The following is a 20,780-nucleotide window of genomic DNA, read 5'->3' as shown; positions in this document are numbered from 1 at the left end:
ATTGGTCAGATGAATGTCTTCTGTGAAATGCTATTCATGTCTTTTGCCTATATTTCTGTTGTATTGTTTATTGTTTATTCTTTATTTTTATTTGGTCTGTATAAGTTCATTCTATATTCTTGACAGTAATTATTTGTTATAACTATCTCCTTAAAAGACAAAAATCAATTTGGTTTAGCCCTGTCTACTTTTTTTATGATTATTGTGACTTTTAAATATAAACTAATTACTTTCAGAAGTTATTGAGCAATGGAAATGATTTAATTTTTTTGCTCTTGTCCTTTTTAATAGTTACTGAAAATATTAGAGCACAGCCTGATTTATTCTAAGATTTTTTTATAAATTTATTTTTTATTTGTGTTCAATTTGCCAACATATAGAATAATATCCACTGCTCATCCCATCAGTGCCCACCTCAGTGCCCGTCACCCAGTCACCCCCACCCCCCGCCCACCTCCCCTTCCACCACCCCAAGATTTTTCTTAATGACAAATAATTTGGCTACCAGGAAGGGGAAACTAAGATAACTTACTTAGTCTAGTAATTAGCAACTTTTATTTATTACATGGGTCTAGGGGATAAGGCAGAAAATAAAATGACAGAATAAATAAGGAAGACTCCTATATATGTTTAGCCTGGGAGGGTCACTGTTTCCTGGTACAGGTATCTTGCTGCTGTTTCTATGAGACTTGGAGGGTGTACTTGGAATCATTAAAGACAAAAGCCAGTCTACATGTTTCCTTACAGTAGCCATTCAACCACTGCTTCCTAGGCTCCTCTTTTATAACTTTTTATAGGGCCATCTAGTGTCCTGTATCCAGACCAGGGAATTATAACTTTCTTCTTTATTTAGGAATCAAAGGACTAGTGTGTGCAAGGATGAGAAGGTGGTCTGCAAAATGATTTGGTGGTAAAATAACAGAGTAATGAGACCACTGTATATTAAGAGACAGTATTAGAGAGAATGATTTCTATGAGCTACAGGTTCTTTTAAAAAAATTATGTATTTATTCATGAGAGAAACAGAGAGAGGGGCAGGCTCCCTTTGGGGAGCCTGATGCAGGACTCAATCCCAGGACCCCAGATCACAATCTGAACCAAAGGCAGACGCTCAACCACTGAGCCATCCAGGCGTCCCTGGGCCACAAGTTCTAATGTTAAAATCATTCCATAAGTTGGGAGATGAAAAATTGACTTTTTGAGGGATGTGATAATTTTTTAAAATTTGAAATTCTCAAGATACGTGATCCCTAGATTATGAAATGAGTAGGGTTATGTGTTCCTACTCATTTCTTCACTTGTCAACCTTAAGAAAACACAGTTCACTTAAGTCACTAAATATTAATGTTACTGACTCCTGTTGGCAACTGGCTTGATGGGAGTTACAATGTGAAAGTAGAAGCTGAAAATGAAGAGGGATGTGATTTAAGCTCTAATATGTAGCGAGCACACATAAGATTATTATATATAGTATTGCTTTTATTTCCTTTTTCTCATACTTTAGTCTTTTACTATAGCTACTCCTTTCTACCTCATTCTGAGTCTTATATTTACACACCTAGGCTTACCTTGGTGCCATTTAGCATATGTCCCCCACCACCAAGCTGATATGGACAAGATCTTCTCATTACCACTTCATTTCCCATTTTAATCTGAGACACCTACAGCCATTGTGAGGATAGTATTTCTGTCTGCTGAGCTGATTCTAATTTCTAAGTCTATAACCTCTTTTTCTCTTTGTTCTTAATAGAAGGCCACAACTAGTGTATTCCTTACAGAAACAAGCGCATTGGAACTACCTTTCTCAGGGATTACAAGGGTTTAGGCTCTTGTAGAATCTGACCCAAGAATCTGTTTTATTCTCCTAAATCATGCAAAGTCACCCTAAGTCACTACTCCCCACACCCCATACCCCACTCACTACTGGGTAAAGGTTAAATAAGAATTATAAAATAATGGGTATTTTGTTTTTGCTTTTATTTGCTTTTCGAACTTTTTACATTAATAAGGATATTGCTCAACACTTTTAGTGTGTAGGAATTATTACTCATCTTTTATACTTTTAAGTGTTTTAGTTTTTATACTAACAACCAAAATGGTTTAAATTATCCTTTTCCTCCATAGGCATTTGGCACAAACCAAGAGGATTATGCAAGTTACATTATGAATGGTATTATCAAATGGGGTGATCCAGTTACTCGAGTTCTGGAAGATGGGGAGCTGCTGGTTCAACAGACTAAAAATAGTGACCGTACACCACTGGTTAGCGTCCTTTTGGAAGGTGAGAAAGAATGAAGAGATGGCAGTAAGAGAAAAGAAAAAAAAAAGCACTTTTACAAAGTTTTTTATTTAGCATATTCCAGAAAAATGGATTATTTTCCATTCTAAATCTCTTCATTATCTAAAAATAGTAATCCAGACTATGTACTTGTATTGTGCATAAATTAAAGTTTTCTTGGAGTAGAATGTTGTTGATAAATGATAGCACTAGTTTTCTTGCGGGAGTGTATCTAAATTTCTGTTACTTCTGCTACCACAGAGTACCTGAGTCAATTACATATTCACTGAGTACTATCTTATGTAATAGACTATATGATACCTCATAATACTCGATTCAATTAAATAAGTATTCATTGAGTAATTTTAGGCATTGAAACAGTTGCTAAGGATATAAAGACATTCACAGAGTTCAGTCTGGTCATGAAAACAAAGGCATGTAAACAAATTCTTAAGTACAGTATTTATGTGTAAAGATGTGTGTGAATGCAAGTTATTTTGCCTAGGGATGATCAAAGAAAGCTAAAGGTGGTGTTTAATTTAGATTTTGAAGGATTAGTTAGGATTTTACCAAGTAGACAAAAAGGCCAAGGACATTCTATTCACTAGTTACTTGTTTACAATTATAATTAGTACATTAAACGTATAAATTGCCCTGGGTAACATTGACATTTTTACAATATTAATTCTGCCAATCCATGAGCATGGAATATTTTTCCATCTCTTTGTGTCTTCCTCAATTTCTTTCAGAAGTGTTCTATAGTTTTTAGGGTATAGATCTTTTACCTCTTTGGTTAGGTTTATTCCTAGGTATCTTATGCTTTTGGGTGCAATTGTAAATGGGATTGACTCCTTAATTTCTCTTTCTTCAGTCTCATTGTTAGTGTATAGAAATGCCATTGATTTCTGGGCATTGATTTTGTATCCTGCCACACTACCAAATTGCTGTATGAGTTCTAGCAATCTTGGGGTGGAGGCTTTTGGGTTTTCTATGTAGAGTATCATGTCATCGGCGAAGAGGGAGAGTTTGACTTCTTCTTTGCCAATTTGAATGCCTTTAATGACCAATATCCCTGATGAACATGGATGCAAAAATTCTCAACAAGATACTAGCCAATAGGATCCAACAACACATTAAGAAAATTATTCACCAAGACCAAGTAGGATTTATCCCTGGGACACAAGGCTGGTTCAACACTCGTAAAACCATCAATGTGATTCATCATATCAGCAAGAGAAAAACCAAGAACCATATGATCCTCTCATTAGATGCAGAGAAAGCATTTGACAAAATACAGCATCCATTCCTGATCAAACCCTTCAGAGTGTTGGGATAGAGGGAACTTTCCTCGACATCTTAAAAGCCATTTACGAAAAGCCCACAGCAAATATCATTCTCAATGGGGAAGCACTGGGAGCCTTTCCCCTAAGATCAGGAACAAGACAGGGATGTCCACTCTCACCACTGCTGTTCAACATAGTTCTGGAAGTCCTCGCCTCAGCAATCAGACAACAAAAAGACAATTATAATTAGTACAACAGAAACGTTTGTTAAGTCCACATGACAGCAGAATCTCATTCCTTCCAAAGTCTGGGAGTGAGGACTCCCTGAAACACATTAAGCCAAGACCTGAAGGATGAAGAGAAGCTGGCCCAGCAAAGTAATTGGGGAAGATGTTTGAGGTGGAGGGACCAGTGTGTGAAAAAGGCCTAGGTGGGAAGGGGATTGAAACAGAAAGGGACATTGGCTAGACAAATGCCAACATTTAAGAACCAAGTAGAGCAGGAAGAGTTGACAAAGGACACTAAGCAAGAGTAACCAGAGAGGTAAGAGGGGGAGAAAGAGAAGAAGCTATCACAGAAGTCAAGAAAAGTATGTTGCTTTTTTTAAAGGAGTTGTTCATTGTATCAAATATTTCTGAGAAGCCAACAGATAAAGTATCTGTTGGATTTGGTGACATATGGAGGTCATTGATGACCCAGATGAAAGCCTGTTCCATGTAATGGCAGTGAAAGCCATAGGGTTTGTTTGAGGATGGAGGGAAAATGAAAACTGAAGGTGGCCAGCGTAGATAATTATTTAGAGAAGTTCCATTTTAAAGGTAAAAGAAGGAGTGGTGTTGAGAAGTGTGAATCCAGAGTTTTTTGCTCTGTTTATTAAATTGTTAGGTAGACTAAAGCATGCTGATATGCTGTTGGAAGGGTGATAGGGAAGAGGAAGAGATGGAACATATGGGGAAGAACATACAGTCAGTGTAGGTTCCTGAGAAGATGGGAAGGAAAAATTGGTTGGTTTATGGTTGGGAGAGGGACACATCTTCCAGTTCACAAAGGGAAGAGGAGGAGATGTTTAAATACAGTTGATTTTACAGATTCAATTGCCTTTATGAGAAGGCCTAAATCTTTAAAATTTTAGCTTTGTAGGTCACATTTGCTTCTATTAGATGGTTTTTTCCCTGCTCCCAATGTCATCTTCTAAGAAGATCATATTTTTTGTTAGACATATGATTTGATGGAACTAATAACATGAGTTACAGATATGCATTTGTATGCATTCTTTCCCTTTTTTTTAGGGAAAAAAAAAAAACCCTTGCATTTTATATATTTAGCCAGAGTTTGAAAGATTAAGACTGTGAGAAAGAAAGAAGGAATGTATTTCATCATACCTTTGAGAAATGCTAATCAGTTCATTAAGTTTAGTTGCTAATAAATAAGAGAAAACATGTCTGCTATGAAATTGTGTCAGGAAATGTTAATGAGCAACTAGTTGAGACCTCAGTACATTGTGGATAAACGTTTAAACTTGTTTTATTCCCCTTTGCTTAGGTTGGCTTTTTTCCCCTGACTTGCGTATCTTTACACAGGCCCTCCTCATAGTGGGAAGACTGCTTTAGCAGCAAAGATTGCAGAGGAATCCAACTTCCCCTTCATCAAGATCTGTTCTCCTGATAAGATGATTGGCTTTTCTGAGACAGCCAAGTGTCAGGCCATGAAGAAGGTATCAAGATTTTTACTTTCATTTTAATCTCCTATCTCTTAGATATGTGTACACGTACACATGTATGTGTATATCTATCTTTGTACATGTATATATGTAAAAGCCACAGCAAGTGGCTTCTCAAGTGGAACTAAATTATCAGTAGAATTTGAGTAAAACAATAACTATTTTAGGTAGATTTAACTTTGTAATGTATTTTTATTAGCATTGCTTAATCTTCCAAATTATGGGGTTCCTAAAAGATTTTATTTATTTGTGCATGAGAGCACAAGTGGGGTGCGGAGCAGAGGGAGAGGGAGAAGCAGACTTCTGCTGAGCAGGGAAACCAATGCGAGGCTCGATCCCAGGACCCCGAGATCATGACCTGAGTCAAAGGCAGATGCTTAACTGAGCCACCCAGATGCCCCCAAATTATGTTTTGTTTAATACATATTATTACATTATACATATGTAATATTACATATTACAGTTAATTTTCATTTCTTAAGTTTGTATTAACTTGATTGAAAGAAAATTCAAAGTAAAAGTATTTGAGTAGAGGGGTGCCTGATGGCTGTCATTTCAGAGTCTCATTCTTAATTTATGCTTAGGTCATGATCTCAGAGTCATGAGATTAAGCCCCATGTCAGACTCTGTGCTCAGTGCAGTCTGCTTGTCCCTCTCCCTCTGCTCCTCCTCTCTCTTTTTTTTCTCTCTGTCTCTCTCAAAAAGAAATAAGATCTTAAAAAAGTATTTCAATAGAGTGGAGCAAATTCATTTCAGATTTTCTTATCAGTGTACAGAATCGCACTGTTTGAGTCAATTAGATTGACTATGTAGTTTGGGAAATAACAGAGGTATATCATTGGAAAGATATGCTCAAAACCCCAACAAAGGGATGGTGGTCTATTAGGTAACAATCAGAGTCTGCTTGGCAACTTAATGTAGTCCTCATCCTTCTTCTTCCTTTCTCTAATTGCCATTTGTCACCTTCTTAATGCAGCTACTTTGAACTGTCAGTGAAAGAGCAACATAGAATAGAATCCTAGAGCTGAGGACTCTAAGACTGTCTGGTCCATCTCTCTTACATTCAAGCAAATACCATATAAGGCTTCTAGGATAGTAAGTGGCTACTCTAAAAAGAGAAGTCCATGATGAAGATGTAATGACTGTTTCACGTCACTTGGTAGCCTGTGTTCCTACTGATAATTCTGATTTGGTATACTCACAGGCAATGAAGAAGTTATTTTTTATATCTAGTTGAAGTATTTCTTTTACTTAAATCCAATATTTCATGCTTGATCTTTCATAGATATGAACTGTTAGTTAAGGAAATATGGGAAAATCAGGATCGGAGAAAAGAGCTTTGAGAATTGGGGTGCTGCCTAATAAAAACAGCTCCAAAATTCTTTAACCTCACTCCTAGGCCCCCACTTTATAAAGATAGAGGATACAATTGCTTTAGGTGTTCTTAAGGGAAGAGACTAAAGAGGAAATTAATGTTTTAAAAGAAGCAGACTCCAAAAAAAAAAAAAGAGGAAGTTTGAGAAGTTAGCTTCTTGTTTGTGCAGGTGGCAGAACATTGTTCGAATAGCGTGCTTCAAATGGATGGAGTGGGCAGAGCTTGAACCAGGATTCCTGTCCTGTATACTGCAGCATCAAGATAAATATTGTATGGGGCACCTGGGTGGCTCAGTCGGTCAAGCGTCTGCCTTCAGCTCGGGTCATGATCTCAGCGTCCTGGGATCGAGTCTGCATCATGAGCCCTGCATCTTGCTGGGCTCCCTGCTCAGTGGGGAGTCTGCTTCTCCCTCTCTGTCTCCCTCTGTCCCCACCCCACTTGTGTGCTCTCTCTCTCTCTCACACTCGCTTTCTCAAAGTAAAATAAATAAAATATTTTTTAAAAAAATTCTATATAAAGGTCTTTGAGTGTGAAAGAGAGAGAAATGTTGCCAGACACAAAAAGAACTTAAATATCATAGTCTGTTTATTCAGTGTCTGAAGTGAAACCAGTAGTATCTGTCCTTCTGGGGAAAATCTAGACAGAATCACTAGAACCAGTAACTTGCCTAATGTTGGTTGGGTGGCTTTTCTTTGTTTTTTACTTTTTTCCCCTCTAAAGGGAACCTAAACAACTTCCTCTAGTGAAACTTTAAATAATAGCCATTGGAATCTGTGGCCATCGAATGTAGTATTTAATTGAACAGCTAATTCTGTTTGCATTTCCCTAACTCCATCTATTCCTTATACTTGTTCAAAAGTAGTAGTCTCCTGTGTAGATGGTAAATTACTCCATTGCTTTTCACCAGCTGCCAGCTTCTACCTCAGATGTACTCTGAGATGTGGGTGGAATGGTCCTAGTTTTTCTATAAAGTTTTAAAAAAGCACTTTAGGCTCCTACAGATCAAAGCTGCTTTGTAAGTGTGAGATATTATCATTTTTATTATTTTAATCTCTTGCAAATTGACTTGAGGGGGGAAGGTAATATGTGCTGGGTTTAGAGGCTTAAATGGTTAAATTAATGGCTTAATAACTTACGATTTAATCTTTAAATTGTTAAAGCCTTTCAAGGTAGAGTTTTAGATGAGTGGAAGGCTAAGGAATAGAAAAGTAAGTGTCTATACAAGCTTATTCAAAATTGTTTCAATTCATGATTCACTGTCTGGATCATCCATGCACCCTTAAAGTTACAAAAATTATTTTCATGTCATCAGTATAATAAATTCATATGAAACTTTTTGGTTTTCCTTGGCAAAAAAATGTCATTCCCTATAACTAAAGTACAGGAACAGAGAAAAGAATGAAGCATAGGAGTCTTAGAAATATATTAGAAATATTGCAAAATCTTTCCCTGCACATAGTTTTCACATTGTTGCCTAATGATAGGTTGACAAAAGCCTGCGGGCTCAAACCAGTCTAAGGGTGCTAAGACTTCCAGGCTGCTTTTGAAAATGAAATATAAATGCCATTCCTCAGTATTTCTAGTCTACCTCCCACTGCTGTTCTCCTCTCTTCATTTTTAGTGTTAGGATAGGAAGATAGTTTTCTTTCTTTCTTTCTTTCTTTCTTTCTTTCTTTCTTTCTCTCTCTCTCTCTCTCTCTTTTCTTTTCTTTTCTTTTCTTTTCTTTTTCTTTTTCTTTTTCTTTTTCTTTTTTCAGAGAACAAATAATCTGTAATTTTTCATCAGTTCTGGAGAGGGCCTTTCTTTTTAGGTGCTGCTCCTCCCCAAAGGTGCAGCTTTTTAAATCACAAAAATAATTTAGAAAATAGAGAAAAGAGCACAGAAGAAAATAAAAAGAGAGTCTGTATCTGTCCTTCAATTTTCTTCTATACTCAGACACACACTTTGTGTATTGGAGATCATATGGACATACTGTTTTAAACCTGCTTTCACTTAATGTATTGCCTTTTTTTCAAGTGTATCTCAGCATTACGTTAATAGCTGTGTAATATTCGTTTAAACAGTCCTCTTTTGCTGAACATTTAGTTTATTTTGAGGTTTTTTCACAATTAAAAATAATATTTTGTAGAACTACCGAACTAGGGAAATCACTACTCCCCATTTTCCTACTAGATTTTTCTTAGAATAGCATCATATTTTATTGGCTAAGAACGTAGGCTTAGGTTTCAAATAGATCTGCATTTGAATCCCAGCTCCAACACACTTAACAGGTCTTATAGTCACTTAACCTATAAGCCTCTGTTTTGTCATCTATGAAATGAAGATAATATTCAGAATTAAGAGAGATGATAATCTATGTAAAGTATCATGCAGCGCCTTGGGATATCATATGTGCTCAATAGAGTGTAGTAGTTATTTTTACATATCATTATTACCGTATATACATTTCCAGTTGTTTCCTTAGGATAAATTCTCAGAATTGGGATTGCTAAAGTCAAACATTAATATTTTGAAGATTCTTGATAAATATTGATACAAGAACTCTTATGAAAAGTTACTGCTGGTTTATAAAGTCCACCTCTTCAATAAGTTGTACCAGTTTACATTCGCAGCCCCATCATGTGAGCGTCCGTTTCCTTGGACTCTTCACCCACACTTGATGTTATTAAAATATTTTTTTTTTCCAAGGCGCCTGCTGGCTCAGTCAATGGAGTGTGCAACTCTTGATCTCAGGGTTGTGGGTTCAACCCCATGTTGGGTATAGAGATTACTTAAAAATAAATTTTTAAAAAATTAATTAAAATATTTTTTGCCAATTTTAGAGGTAAAAGATTGGCATTTAAAATTATTTCCTCAGCTATACTTTAATGACCAAGTGCTCAATTTGAAAGATTTTTAAAAATGTTTTGTAATGGCAATAGTTTGTGAAATTCAAATATTACAATTTCATATAATTTAACACATTAATTTTTGTTAAAGAGAGATGCTCTAACTTGATTCATAGAATATCTTTACATACCATTTTATTACTTAAACCAAGAGGTTAAGAGTTTTTGTTAGTAGAGAGGGCCATTTGGCTTGCTTTAATGAGTATCTTAGATTTAATTATAATTAAGCGATTGCTTCTTGTTCACATGTGGATGGTGCTAAAATATAGGAAAGTTTATTTTCAATTAATTTATATTTTCCCTTATACTTCTCTTAATTTGCTTAATAAATCCTTTCTCCATGGATAAACTCAACACTGCCATGATCCTCACATTTGGGGGTGGGGTGGGTGGAGATACCATATGTTCCATTAAGATATTTGAAGTGCTTATAGATCTTCTCCCCCCTCCCATTTTATATTTGTTTCGCAATTCCATTCTATTTTTAAATTTTAGTTCTTTTATCCATATTTGCATCTATATATTTTAAAACTGTTTTACTAGTTCTGTTAGTGCCATTAAATGAACAAAAGAACACAACAGTAGAGTTTGATTTTAATTAATTACCTAATCTTGATGGTTTCTGAGTACAAAATCAGTATAGAGATGAAATAGAACAATCTGATGTGACTGAATTGTTTGAACAAAATTAAGTAGGAATATCAGTGATTTATAAAACTATACCCATTATTAACATAATATAGTCTTGTTCTTAAAGGACTGAAAATTAATGGAAGAAATTTTCCTTTCCACTAGCTTTGCAAGAAGGAAATAATCTTCTTTGAATATGCTCCTGTAAATCCCACTGCAAATTGTAGTCTGTACAGAACAGAATCATGGTGCCTAATCCTCCTCTTTTCATGGTTTAGTCCATACAAAGAGCAGAGCTGGAAATTGGATCTTTTGACAGCAGTTACTAAGCAACAGAATTTGGATGTTTTTGGTTAACATCCTAATATATCATGTAGCTGATTTGTCGAAGTTTGTGCATGTATTAACTGAGAGAAGTGGACACTCCGGAAGTAACTACTGGTCCCTGTACGGCTAGGGGGTGGGTGCATGTTGTTTTGTTTAATACGCTTTGTCTTTTGGCATTTGTATCTCTGGCACACAAAGGAGGATGGTGCAATCTTTAGTAGAACTTCTGAAACCTTGTGACTTTTTATATTATTAAGAATACCCCACTCTGGGGTTTGTGTTATGTGAAAAATGTAAGAATTTTTCCTGAAAAGCAGGGAGAACAAATGAGGGATTTTAAGGTCATTCCAGGAAGCTTTAGTGCATTGCCAAAAGTTTAGGTCCACTTCCTGAGGCAGTTTCATTAGAAGACAGCTAATGTTTGCTTGGTCTACTCCCAAGTTATTTTTAGAAACTAGAGATTATTACTGATAGCACTGATTTGAATTTGCTCATTTACGTTTTTATATGCTACCAAATATGATTAGGGTATGCTTTCAACTAATTGCTGACAGATTTACTACATTAGGGATTTTCTAAGTCATCAGATTCCTACTGTCATCAGATCCCTACTAACTAGGTACTTCACGCCAACCACTTCAGAATTGAGATGAACTCTTTCAGCCCCAGAAGAACCAGAGAATTTGGCTTTACTTACTTACCTCAGAGCACTAATGAGGTTATAGAAAATGGAGGACTGAATCCACTTAGAACACGCTTTGCTGTGGTTTGTGATTCTGAAAGGCTGGGATTAACATGGAGCTAATGCTGGCGTGTTCCCATTTGTATTCATGTAGACTCCAGAATCTGCAGCTGCTGCCCCTCCCCTACACACAGGTGGCTCCCAGCCTGTCTGTAGATTCCAGGAGTGGGCTGTGTGCCTAGAAGAGCTCACAGTGTCCTTGAGGACCCTATTCAGACCTTTCCCAACCTCTGTGTGGCAGAAGCACCACGCCTCCCTTTCCTCTGGTTGCATAGTGCATCCAGCATGTTCTTGCCTTCAGCCCAGGTCCCTCATATTTTATTTTGTCTCTTATGAGACACTACTTACCTTTGCACACAAGAGAGGCGGTACCAGAGAGCAGAAATAGACTGTGGGATTCTGTGTTTTCTAGAGATACTATTCATCTTCTAGAAAAGACGTCTCATTATGTCCGTGTTGACTGATGCCACTCTTTCATACACTTTTTCTTTCTTCAGTTCTTCAGATTCTTTTTCTTTAGCCTTCTCTTTCAGACTTCTCACCAGATGCTAAGACTATATATACTGATAATTTTGCCTGCTCTACAGGAAATGTCCTGATAAAACTAGGATGACCAGACATTCCAATTTGCTTTGAGCAATCCTGTTTTTACCTGTTATTCCAGCATGATTATTAACAATGCCCCCTTTTCAGGTGTCCTGGTTTGCATGATAGCTATTTACTCATCCCAAACTGATAACCTTTCCAACAAGAAAAGGCTTGAGCATCATACATACTTTTTTTATCTTAGTAAATGAGAGGATTTGAATTTAAATTAATTTTTAAAGAGTCTTTGAGATACAGCCGCTAGCTCTGGCTTCAGCCCATCTGCCTAACTGTTGTTTGACACCATTTGATCTGGAGCAGGCACTGTGTATCTGCCATGTGCCGTGTGTTAGTAGGGGCAAGTTTGACACTTGATTTGTACTGCTCTAGCTGGAGCAGTTTGTACAATTTTATTTTTCTGCATCTTTCTTCTGGTACCTCTTCTCTTTCCTGGATTTATCTACCTAAAGTTGTGGTAGAACTTCCAAGCTCACTATGTAAATATCTCACTTAGATTTTCACCTGACAGCTAAGCTCATGTACTTGCCAGTCAGGTCTGTCCTCTTACTGAACATTATCCTGGGGCCTGGGCCAGGGGGCCAAGAATGGAAGGGGTTGAGGACACCAGGCCGAAAATGAGGATCTAGAGGAAGAGTGGTGACCTTATATTACACTAGTGAATAGCTAAGGTAAAGAATTATGTGTGTAAGAAGTGAAAGGGGTGTGTGTATTTAAATTAGAGCACAGTTGCTACCCAAGGAGTTTCAGTTGACCTGTCAACTGAAACTGGTCAAGTTACAACTGGAATTGCACAGCCTTTGTCATGGTTAGTAGGTTGTTAAGAGAACTGTGAGTGCTCTTCTCCTCATGATAGTAATTAGTACATTAAAAGCTGTCTGTAAAAAAAGAAAAAAAAAACACCTACATTAAATGACTGCCGTAGGTACTTTTCTTCTCAAATCTTATAGGTAAATCATGCAGTCAGCTATGAAGTGATTTGTAATGCTTCATGAACACGATATCTGAGATAAATTGGTGCGACAGCATACCAGTTTATCATCAGTTTTGACCCCAGCAATGTCCTTAATAAGGTTCCTGTAGCTGTGTGAAAGCTCTATACTATTCTTGGGAAGGGAAAAGGGCTGATTAAGAAAAAATGTAGTCCTGCAAATAGCCAGTCCCAGGCCCCTGTGGCTCAAATCCACGATATTACAGCCTGACAGAATTATATGCTTGCATCAGAGCCTTTAGTAGAATTCTGAAAAATGATTTGAAAAGCAAGCATTATTTCCAGTGACTCCTTGATATCACCAGAGTTTATAGGATACCAGAGTGACTGCTATCTTGGTTCAATCTTTTTTTAAAAGAAAAAATAGCCAAGAACCATGGTGAAACTGCTCCTGAACTTTTCTCCTATCTTGGATTCACCAACTCAAAATTTGATCATTATGTATCAAGAGACTGAAATAAATGTCCTGTTTTTCTTCCCCTTTTTGGGGGAGTGGTGGTGGGGGGGTGGTGTGGGGAAAGGTAAAGGGTTCCTCTTTTTACATATACTTATAATCCATCTCCAAACCAGCTTCTCCTCAGTCCTATTTCAGTAGCCAAACCAAAAAGAACCCTTGACTCTAGTTTCCTCCTCATTACCACATTCATTCATTGCCAAGTCCATTCAGTTCTGCTTCCTAAACATCTCTAGAATCCATCCATTTATCAGAACACCCACTCCCCTTCCCACTTTCAGACCACCATTATCTTTCACCTGGTGTTCTACAGTATTAAACAATCATTACTCCCCTCTGATGCTTTTCTCTACATCAGCCAGAAAAATGTTTCTAAATCATAAACCTGACATGGTGGTCTGTAGTTTAAAATCCTTCAGTGAAAAAAATAAATAAATAAAATAAAATCCTTCAGTGGCTTTTTATTGCCTTTACAATAAAATTTCAACTGGTGTGAAATTCGTAAGACTCTCCATGTTCAGACCCTTTTGTTACCTCTTTTGCTTCATCTCTCACCTACCATTCCCCACAGATACCACCACACTAGCACCTCTTCATTTTAATTCTTACTGACTATATGTCAGTTTCTGCAGTGCTCCTGAAATTTTCTCACTCTGAGCCTCCTAATATTCAGTGCATTCTGCTTCGAATACTTTCTTCCCCATTTTCCACTGGTTGTTTATCCTTCGGATGTCAGCTTAAATGTTACTTCCTAAATTTAGGACACTATCGTTGACTCCATAATCCTCCGTGTCAGTTATGATAGGCTAAGTTATGCTGCAATAATGAGCAACACCCAAATCTCAGTGACTTAACAACATTTATTTCCTGCTCATGTTGCATGTCCATCATGGCTCGGGGCAGGGTGGGGGGGAGCTCTGCTCATTGTAGTTTCTCAGAGACTCAAACTAAAACATAATAGAAGCTCCCTCTCACATGTAAGATCATGATAGCCAAGGATAGCAGGATAAAAGGAATATGGTGAATCAGGCAGGAGCTCTAAAGCTCCTTTCAGAAAGTGATATATATCCAGTCATGTTTCATTAGCTGAACCAAGCCCCATAGTCCTCCCTACCTTGAGAAGGGATGGGGAACTACAATCCTATCACATGGTAGAAAGAAAACTAGCATGTGTGTGTGTATCCGCAGTGACTACCACAGCTCTTTTGTATGTACTACCATCTCATCTCATATTTCCTGCAGCGCAGTAGCATCATGCTTTATTATTGTTACTTGTGACCTGCTTTCCCCACTCCAAGCTTTGTGGAGGTAGGATCATGTTAGTTTCATTCATTCCTCTCTCCATTATCTTCATTGATACTTGACACATAATAGGAATTTGAAAATATTTGCTGAGTGAATGCATAGAGCAACACTCCCAAGATTTGGTACTTACTTCGTTATTCTTTTACCTCTGCCATTTCTCCTTGAGGTATCATCCCCTTGCATGGTTTCAGCAGTCACTGCCCTGAGGGTAAGCTCCATACCCTGACTTCAGTCATATGTCTCCAACTACTCACTTGATATTTCTGCCTGAATTTAAAATGCATATTTATGGGGGACCTGGGTGACTCAGTTGGTTAAGTGTCTGCCTTTGGCTCTGGTCATGATCTCTGTGTCCTGGGATTGAGTCCTGCTGCAGGCTTCCTGCTCATTGAGGAGTCTGCTGCTCCCTTTTTCTCTGCCCCTCCCCACTGCTTGTGCACACACTCTCTCTCTTTTTTTTTTTTTTTAATTTTTATTTATTTATGATAGTCACAGAGAGAGAGAGAGGCAGAGACACAGGCAGAGGGAGAAGCAGGCTCCATGCACCGGGAGCCTGACGTGGGATTCGATCCCGGGTCTCCAGGATCGCGCCCTGGGCCAAAGGCAGGCGCCAAACCGCTGCGCCACCCAGGGATCCCCCCACACACTCTCTCAAATAAATAAATAACATTTTTAAAATATAAGATGCATATTTATTCTTACAGTCAATATTTATTGATTACTTTCTACTAAGGCATTATATTAAATGATGTGAGGATACAAAGAGATTAAGGTGTATTTGCCTTCAAAGCGCTTATATTCTAGTATAATACAGGGAAGAATATAATGAATCCTTAATATGTACACAATATACAAGATGCTGTACCAGAGCAGAACAGAGACCAGTGATTTAGGGCAAGATGGAATTAGAACTTCTATTGTTTCGACCACTGAATTCACTGGGCAAGGATAAATACTGTTCTGTGCCGGATCCTTGGGACAACATGAATCAAATTTTTATCTACCTCACAATCCAATGGGGAGACAGGTAGCTAAGGATGAAAGAGTAAATGGAATTTTAACACAGTAAGAGAGAGTGAGGGAAGGGTAAAGGGGATGATGGTGCAAAGGAAAGCAACAGAGGCTTTCTTTCATACATGCATATAGGAAACATTTATTAAGCACCAGCACGGTGTCAGACATTAAAAACATAATACTAAAGAAGACAATTCCTACCTTAAAGGACAGATAGTGTGATAGGAGGAACTTGATTTGTTTTGCCATGTTTTTGTTTTGCATCTTTGAAGGTGACTTTTGAGCATAAAAAAGACCATGTATCACTAATTTAAGGTTTAAAAAATGAAAAGTCAACATATTAAAATTTTGTAATGTAAAATGTAGTTTTCAACACAAAAGAAAACAAATTTTTAAAAAGTCCCATTACATTTCTTATTCTATTTGTAGGTTTAGTGAAATTTAGCAGTTCCTTAAAAGGGAACTTTTACACTTAAATTTCTTTAAATATTTAAAACTATATTTACATATTTCAAATGTTTTATTTTCTCTTTTTTAAAAAAATATTTTATTGATTTATTTGAGACAGAAAATGAGAGAAATAGAGAGCATGAGCAGGGTGAGGAACAGAGGGAAAAGCAGACTCCCTGCTGAGCTGGGAGCCCTATACAGGGCTCAGTCAGCTCAGTCGCAGGACTCCAGGATCATCTGAGCCAAAGGCAGACAATTAACCAACTGACCCACCCTTTATTATCTCTTTAAAGTACTTCAGTTGTTTGCCTAACAAAACATTGAGTTTCAGAGTAACTATATTTATTTAGTAGTAAATTAAAATACAACTATAAGTATGGTGAATCTTAGATTATTTTTACCATTTGTAAGGCTACTAAAGATATCTTTTACCTTCCAACATAAAAGTTTATCAAAATGAGTTATTCAATGGCATATTTTAAATTAAACCAGCAAGGCTAATCTATTAATCTTAATATGGTAATTTTTTATTTTATTTTTCTTTTTATTTTATTTTTTTTAATATGGTAATTTTTTTAATTAGAAATACTTTCGAGACCAAATATTTACAAATTGTCTTTAAATTTAATATGAAAAATATTAATACTGAAAGCTTGTTTTACTTTATTTCTGTACCTAATACTTAATCATCAATGGTTAAAAATGACTAAGGAGAGCAGCAGCGGTTTAGCGCCGCCTGCAGCCCGGGGTGTGATCCTGGAGACCCAGGATGGAGTCCCGCGTCGTGCTCCCTGCGTGGATCCTGCTTCTCTCTCTCCCTGTGTCTCTGCCTCTCTCTCTCTCTCTCTCTCTCTCTCTCTCTGTCTCTATGAATAAATAAATAAGTAAAAAATCTTAAAAAAAAAAAAAACGACTAAGGAATATTATGCTACTTTGAGCAAGATGGGTGGAGGAGTGGTTACCATCTTGGTACGCTGAGGTTATTTATCAACCAGAAAGACTGGCCTGAAATGCAGGAATTAATTCTTACAGATGACATCCATTGGGTGCCCAGAACTCCAGTTATAGTCCTAGAATAGGAACCCCCACATTTATGAAAAGGCTGGACTCAAAGCTATGGGCACTCACATTCACCTTATACATAAGTTAAATCTTCTGTCTGGTTTGAAATTGCTATATCCTTGTCAGGATATTTTTTACTGCTTGCTTTAATTTGCATTTCTTTCACTGTCTTAAGACTGTGTACTGTTTTGTATGGTTCTAAAGATACATCTCTCTGATCCTTTGTAACCAACTTTAATTCTTCTGTAAACGTTTTGACCATTATGGTCTGATTGGAGTGAACAGGATTCTGTTCTCTCAATGTTCCTGCTTACCAGGGCCACAATTCTTTCTTTCTCCCTTCCCTTCCCCTTCCCCTTCCCCTTCCCTTTCCCTTCCCTTTCCCTTCCCTTTCCCTTCCCCTTCCCTTCCCCTTCCCTTTCCCTTCCCTTTCCCTTCCCTTTCCCTTCCCCTTCCCTTCCCCTTCCCTTTCCCTTCCCTTTCCCTTCCCTTTCCCTTCCCTTTCCCTTCCCTTCCCTTTCCCTTCCCTTCCCTTCCCTTCCCTTCCCTTCCCTTCCCTTCCCTTCCCTTCCCTTCCCTTCCCTTCCTCAATTGAGTATCAAAAATAACTCATTTTGATAAACTTTTATGTTGTTATGAGAGACACAGAGAGAGAGGCAGAGACATAGGCAGAGAGAGAAGAAGGCTCCCTGCAAGGAGCCTGATGTGGGACTTGATCCTGGGATTCTGGGATCATCCCCTGAGCTGAAGGCAGATGCTCAACTGCTTAGCCACCCAGGCGTCCCAACAGGGCTACAATTCTTATAGATAATAAAATGACATTCAGTTTTATTCTACACATACCTCATGGCTCTATCTAGCTCTTGAGTCATAATCTGAAATCACAATCCTGACTTGGGTGAGACCACTGTGATATACTTGATGGGATTTGTCAGTTGATTCATGACTAGCTGTTCCTCAGCATGTTCAGATATGACATATCCAGCTTGTGGGGGCTGAAAACAGCATTACTCTTCTTGCTCAGCCATGATCCAGTTGTGTCATCTTGAGCAAGTTATTTAACTGCTTTGGGCCTCAATTTCCTCATTTATATATAGCAAGAACTCTTAGTTCTAAAATCCTATTATCTGCTAAGTTCTAATGTAGTGTCTGAAATATTGGTGCTATACTGTGCTTTGTTAGGCATTGCTCAATAATTAACTAAATTTTATCTTCTTGGAAATTGTCATAATTATGGAGAACAGTGAGATAATAAGTGGTTTTACTTTCTTCCAGATCTTTGATGATGCGTACAAATCCCAGCTTAGTTGTGTGGTTGTGGATGACATTGAGAGACTGCTTGGTGAGTAATAACCTTTCCCATTGTACTATCTTTGCCTTATTATACTAATGTCTCACAAATTACAAGAGAAAAATAACGGGTATTTATAAACTCTAGGGCAATAGAAATACTTTTCTTATAAGGAATTATGCTATCTGTTATATCTGAAGTCAATGATGGTATTCATGTTAAATATGCCTTATGACGTTAACACCATTATAAACTGCTTTCCTGTAAGGGCCCACACCTCATATTATTTTGTTTATCCCACAGAGTTCCCTGCCCATAATAAATGATTAGTAATTTCCATTGATGGATATATTTGCTATTTAATACCTCTGAGCTGCCTGTACCCCAGAGTTTCCACTTGGGAGAAGCTGCAAGTTCTCTTGTACCTCAGTGTCTGTTTTATAAGAATGAGTCACTGTTATAATGCATTTATTCCATATTTATCTAATTTTTGCAATGAAATAAAATGTACCTGTTTTATAAGAACAAAGACTGTTCCCTTCCTTACTTATCCCATAGAGTAATTACGCAAACAAAAATGGGATAACAATGTTAAAAACGTTCTGAAAGTTAAAAGTGCTCTACAGTAATTTTTAAAAATATAGATTTACCATCTCTTATATTGAAATGCACAGGATACAAAGATGAAAAATAAGACAGTCCCTGAATGCAACTCATAAGGTGTAATCTTCCAGTAAATGTCAGAAAAATGTTGTTACTTACGTTTTGTTCCATTGCAAAAATTAGATAAATCTGGAATAAATGTATTATAATAGTGACTTGGAATGCTGTGTAACTGTATTGAAATTGAACCCACATGGTGACTTCATAAACTTCCAAAATACTACCTAAAATCTGAGTAATCCCTTCTTCAGCTATCCAAAATGGTGTAGTAATGATTTCAAGTTAACTCCTCTTACCACATTTGTCTCATGATTTTCAGACTTGCTTTAGGTCTTCTGTTATTTATTTTTCTTGTTTCTTAAAGCAGTGTTTGTTATAAAGATATACCTTTCTGTATAAAGGTGTATCTGAGGTCTTCTTAATTTGATAGTTTTATTTAGTGACCTAGGGTTTTGGTCTGCTGTTTTTGATACATTTCAGCCCAGTTTATAGGATTATTTCTTTAAAAGCCTTTAAGCACAAACTCATAGCTCTGTGTAAATTCCTTTATCTAAACACAATTGAGATGTGTGGTCATAGCAACACTACTATGTCAGGAATGTGTGCCCTCTGAGTATATTTTCACTTGTATGAATAGTTATTATCTGTACTTGTTTGTTCATTTATTCGACAAGTAAGCTGAGCCCTTACTACTGTGTTAGAATTATTAGGGTCTCAGAAAAAATGCGTAACATGCTGTCATTATAACATAATATTGGTGAAAATTATCACAAAGTAGAATATACCATGTGTTCTGGATATTCAGAAAAAAGAAAGATCACTTTTGACTTCAGAGGGCTGTTGTCTGAAGATAGTTCTAAGCACAAGGCAAGGGTGCATACATATGCAGTATGCAGAGGAATCCAAGGAAGGGACATTTATGCTGAATCTTGAAGTTTGACAGAAAGTTTTAGAAAGTTCTCTGTTCTTCACTGTCTAAGGACCAGTCTTGGTGACCCTCCTATCATTTCAGTTATATTGAAGTACCTTGCTTAGATGATTACTTGCCATCTCCCCCTCTATTCATTTTCTAGTGTGCTTTGTTGCCTGTAAGCTTACTGTATGACCATGATTTGCAGTAATTTCTTGGAAACAGTTGGTAAATCACCTGGGGGCTTTTTCTTCCTTAAAAAAACAAAAACAAAAACACCTGTCTCTGACTATTGGACAAAGATGTCTATCTGAACTCAAAATGGATATTTAGAAGCTTTTAAAAAAATTTATAGATGAGAGTTGTTATATAATGTTTTAAACATTTAAGTTATTGGATATATTATTTTTCTAATTATCATTAGTTGCATGACAGTTACTTAGGACTGTGTTTACTCTTGATGCAGAAAAACCTGAATATTTGGACTTTGTGCATATGTGTATCAAATCCCTAAAACATAACAATGTTTTTCTTCTAGATTATGTACCTATTGGCCCTCGATTTTCTAATCTGGTATTACAGGCTCTTCTCGTGTTACTCAAAAAGGCACCTCCTCAGGTAAAAACAATATAAAAAACGTTTTCACAGAATTTGTCCAATATATTGCATGTAATGGTGCAAATAAGCTGCTAAATAAGCAAGCTATCATACACATTTCAAATTATGTTGTGGTCATGGAAAAGTCATCTAGTCTCACCTTCTGTTTTAAGGTAAATGATTTCTTTTTTTTTTT

At 37.0% G+C, this 20,780-nt stretch overlaps 1 protein-coding gene across 3 annotated transcripts in view; it reads left to right on the top strand.

Annotated features, from left to right (window-relative positions):
- NSF (N-ethylmaleimide sensitive factor, vesicle fusing ATPase) overlaps positions 1 to 20,780 on the top strand; it is a 149,605-nt gene that overhangs the window by 98,862 nt on the left and 29,963 nt on the right. For all 3 annotated transcript variants that reach the window (XM_041726122.1, XM_041726120.1, XM_041726121.1), the window contains exons 14-17: positions 2,125 to 2,281; positions 5,142 to 5,275; positions 18,399 to 18,465; positions 20,526 to 20,605. In XM_041726122.1, coding sequence (XP_041582056.1) covers positions 2,125 to 2,281; positions 5,142 to 5,275; positions 18,399 to 18,465; positions 20,526 to 20,605 — 438 coding nt within the window. The remainder of the gene's footprint in view (positions 1 to 2,124; positions 2,282 to 5,141; positions 5,276 to 18,398; positions 18,466 to 20,525; positions 20,606 to 20,780) is intronic.

Source organism: Vulpes lagopus, chromosome 12, assembly GCF_018345385.1.
Source record: "Vulpes lagopus strain Blue_001 chromosome 12, ASM1834538v1, whole genome shotgun sequence".
Classification (NCBI taxonomy): Eukaryota; Metazoa; Chordata; class Mammalia; order Carnivora; family Canidae; genus Vulpes; species Vulpes lagopus.
Note: the sequence above shows the minus strand (reverse complement) of the source record. Positions and strands in the feature narration are given on the sequence as shown.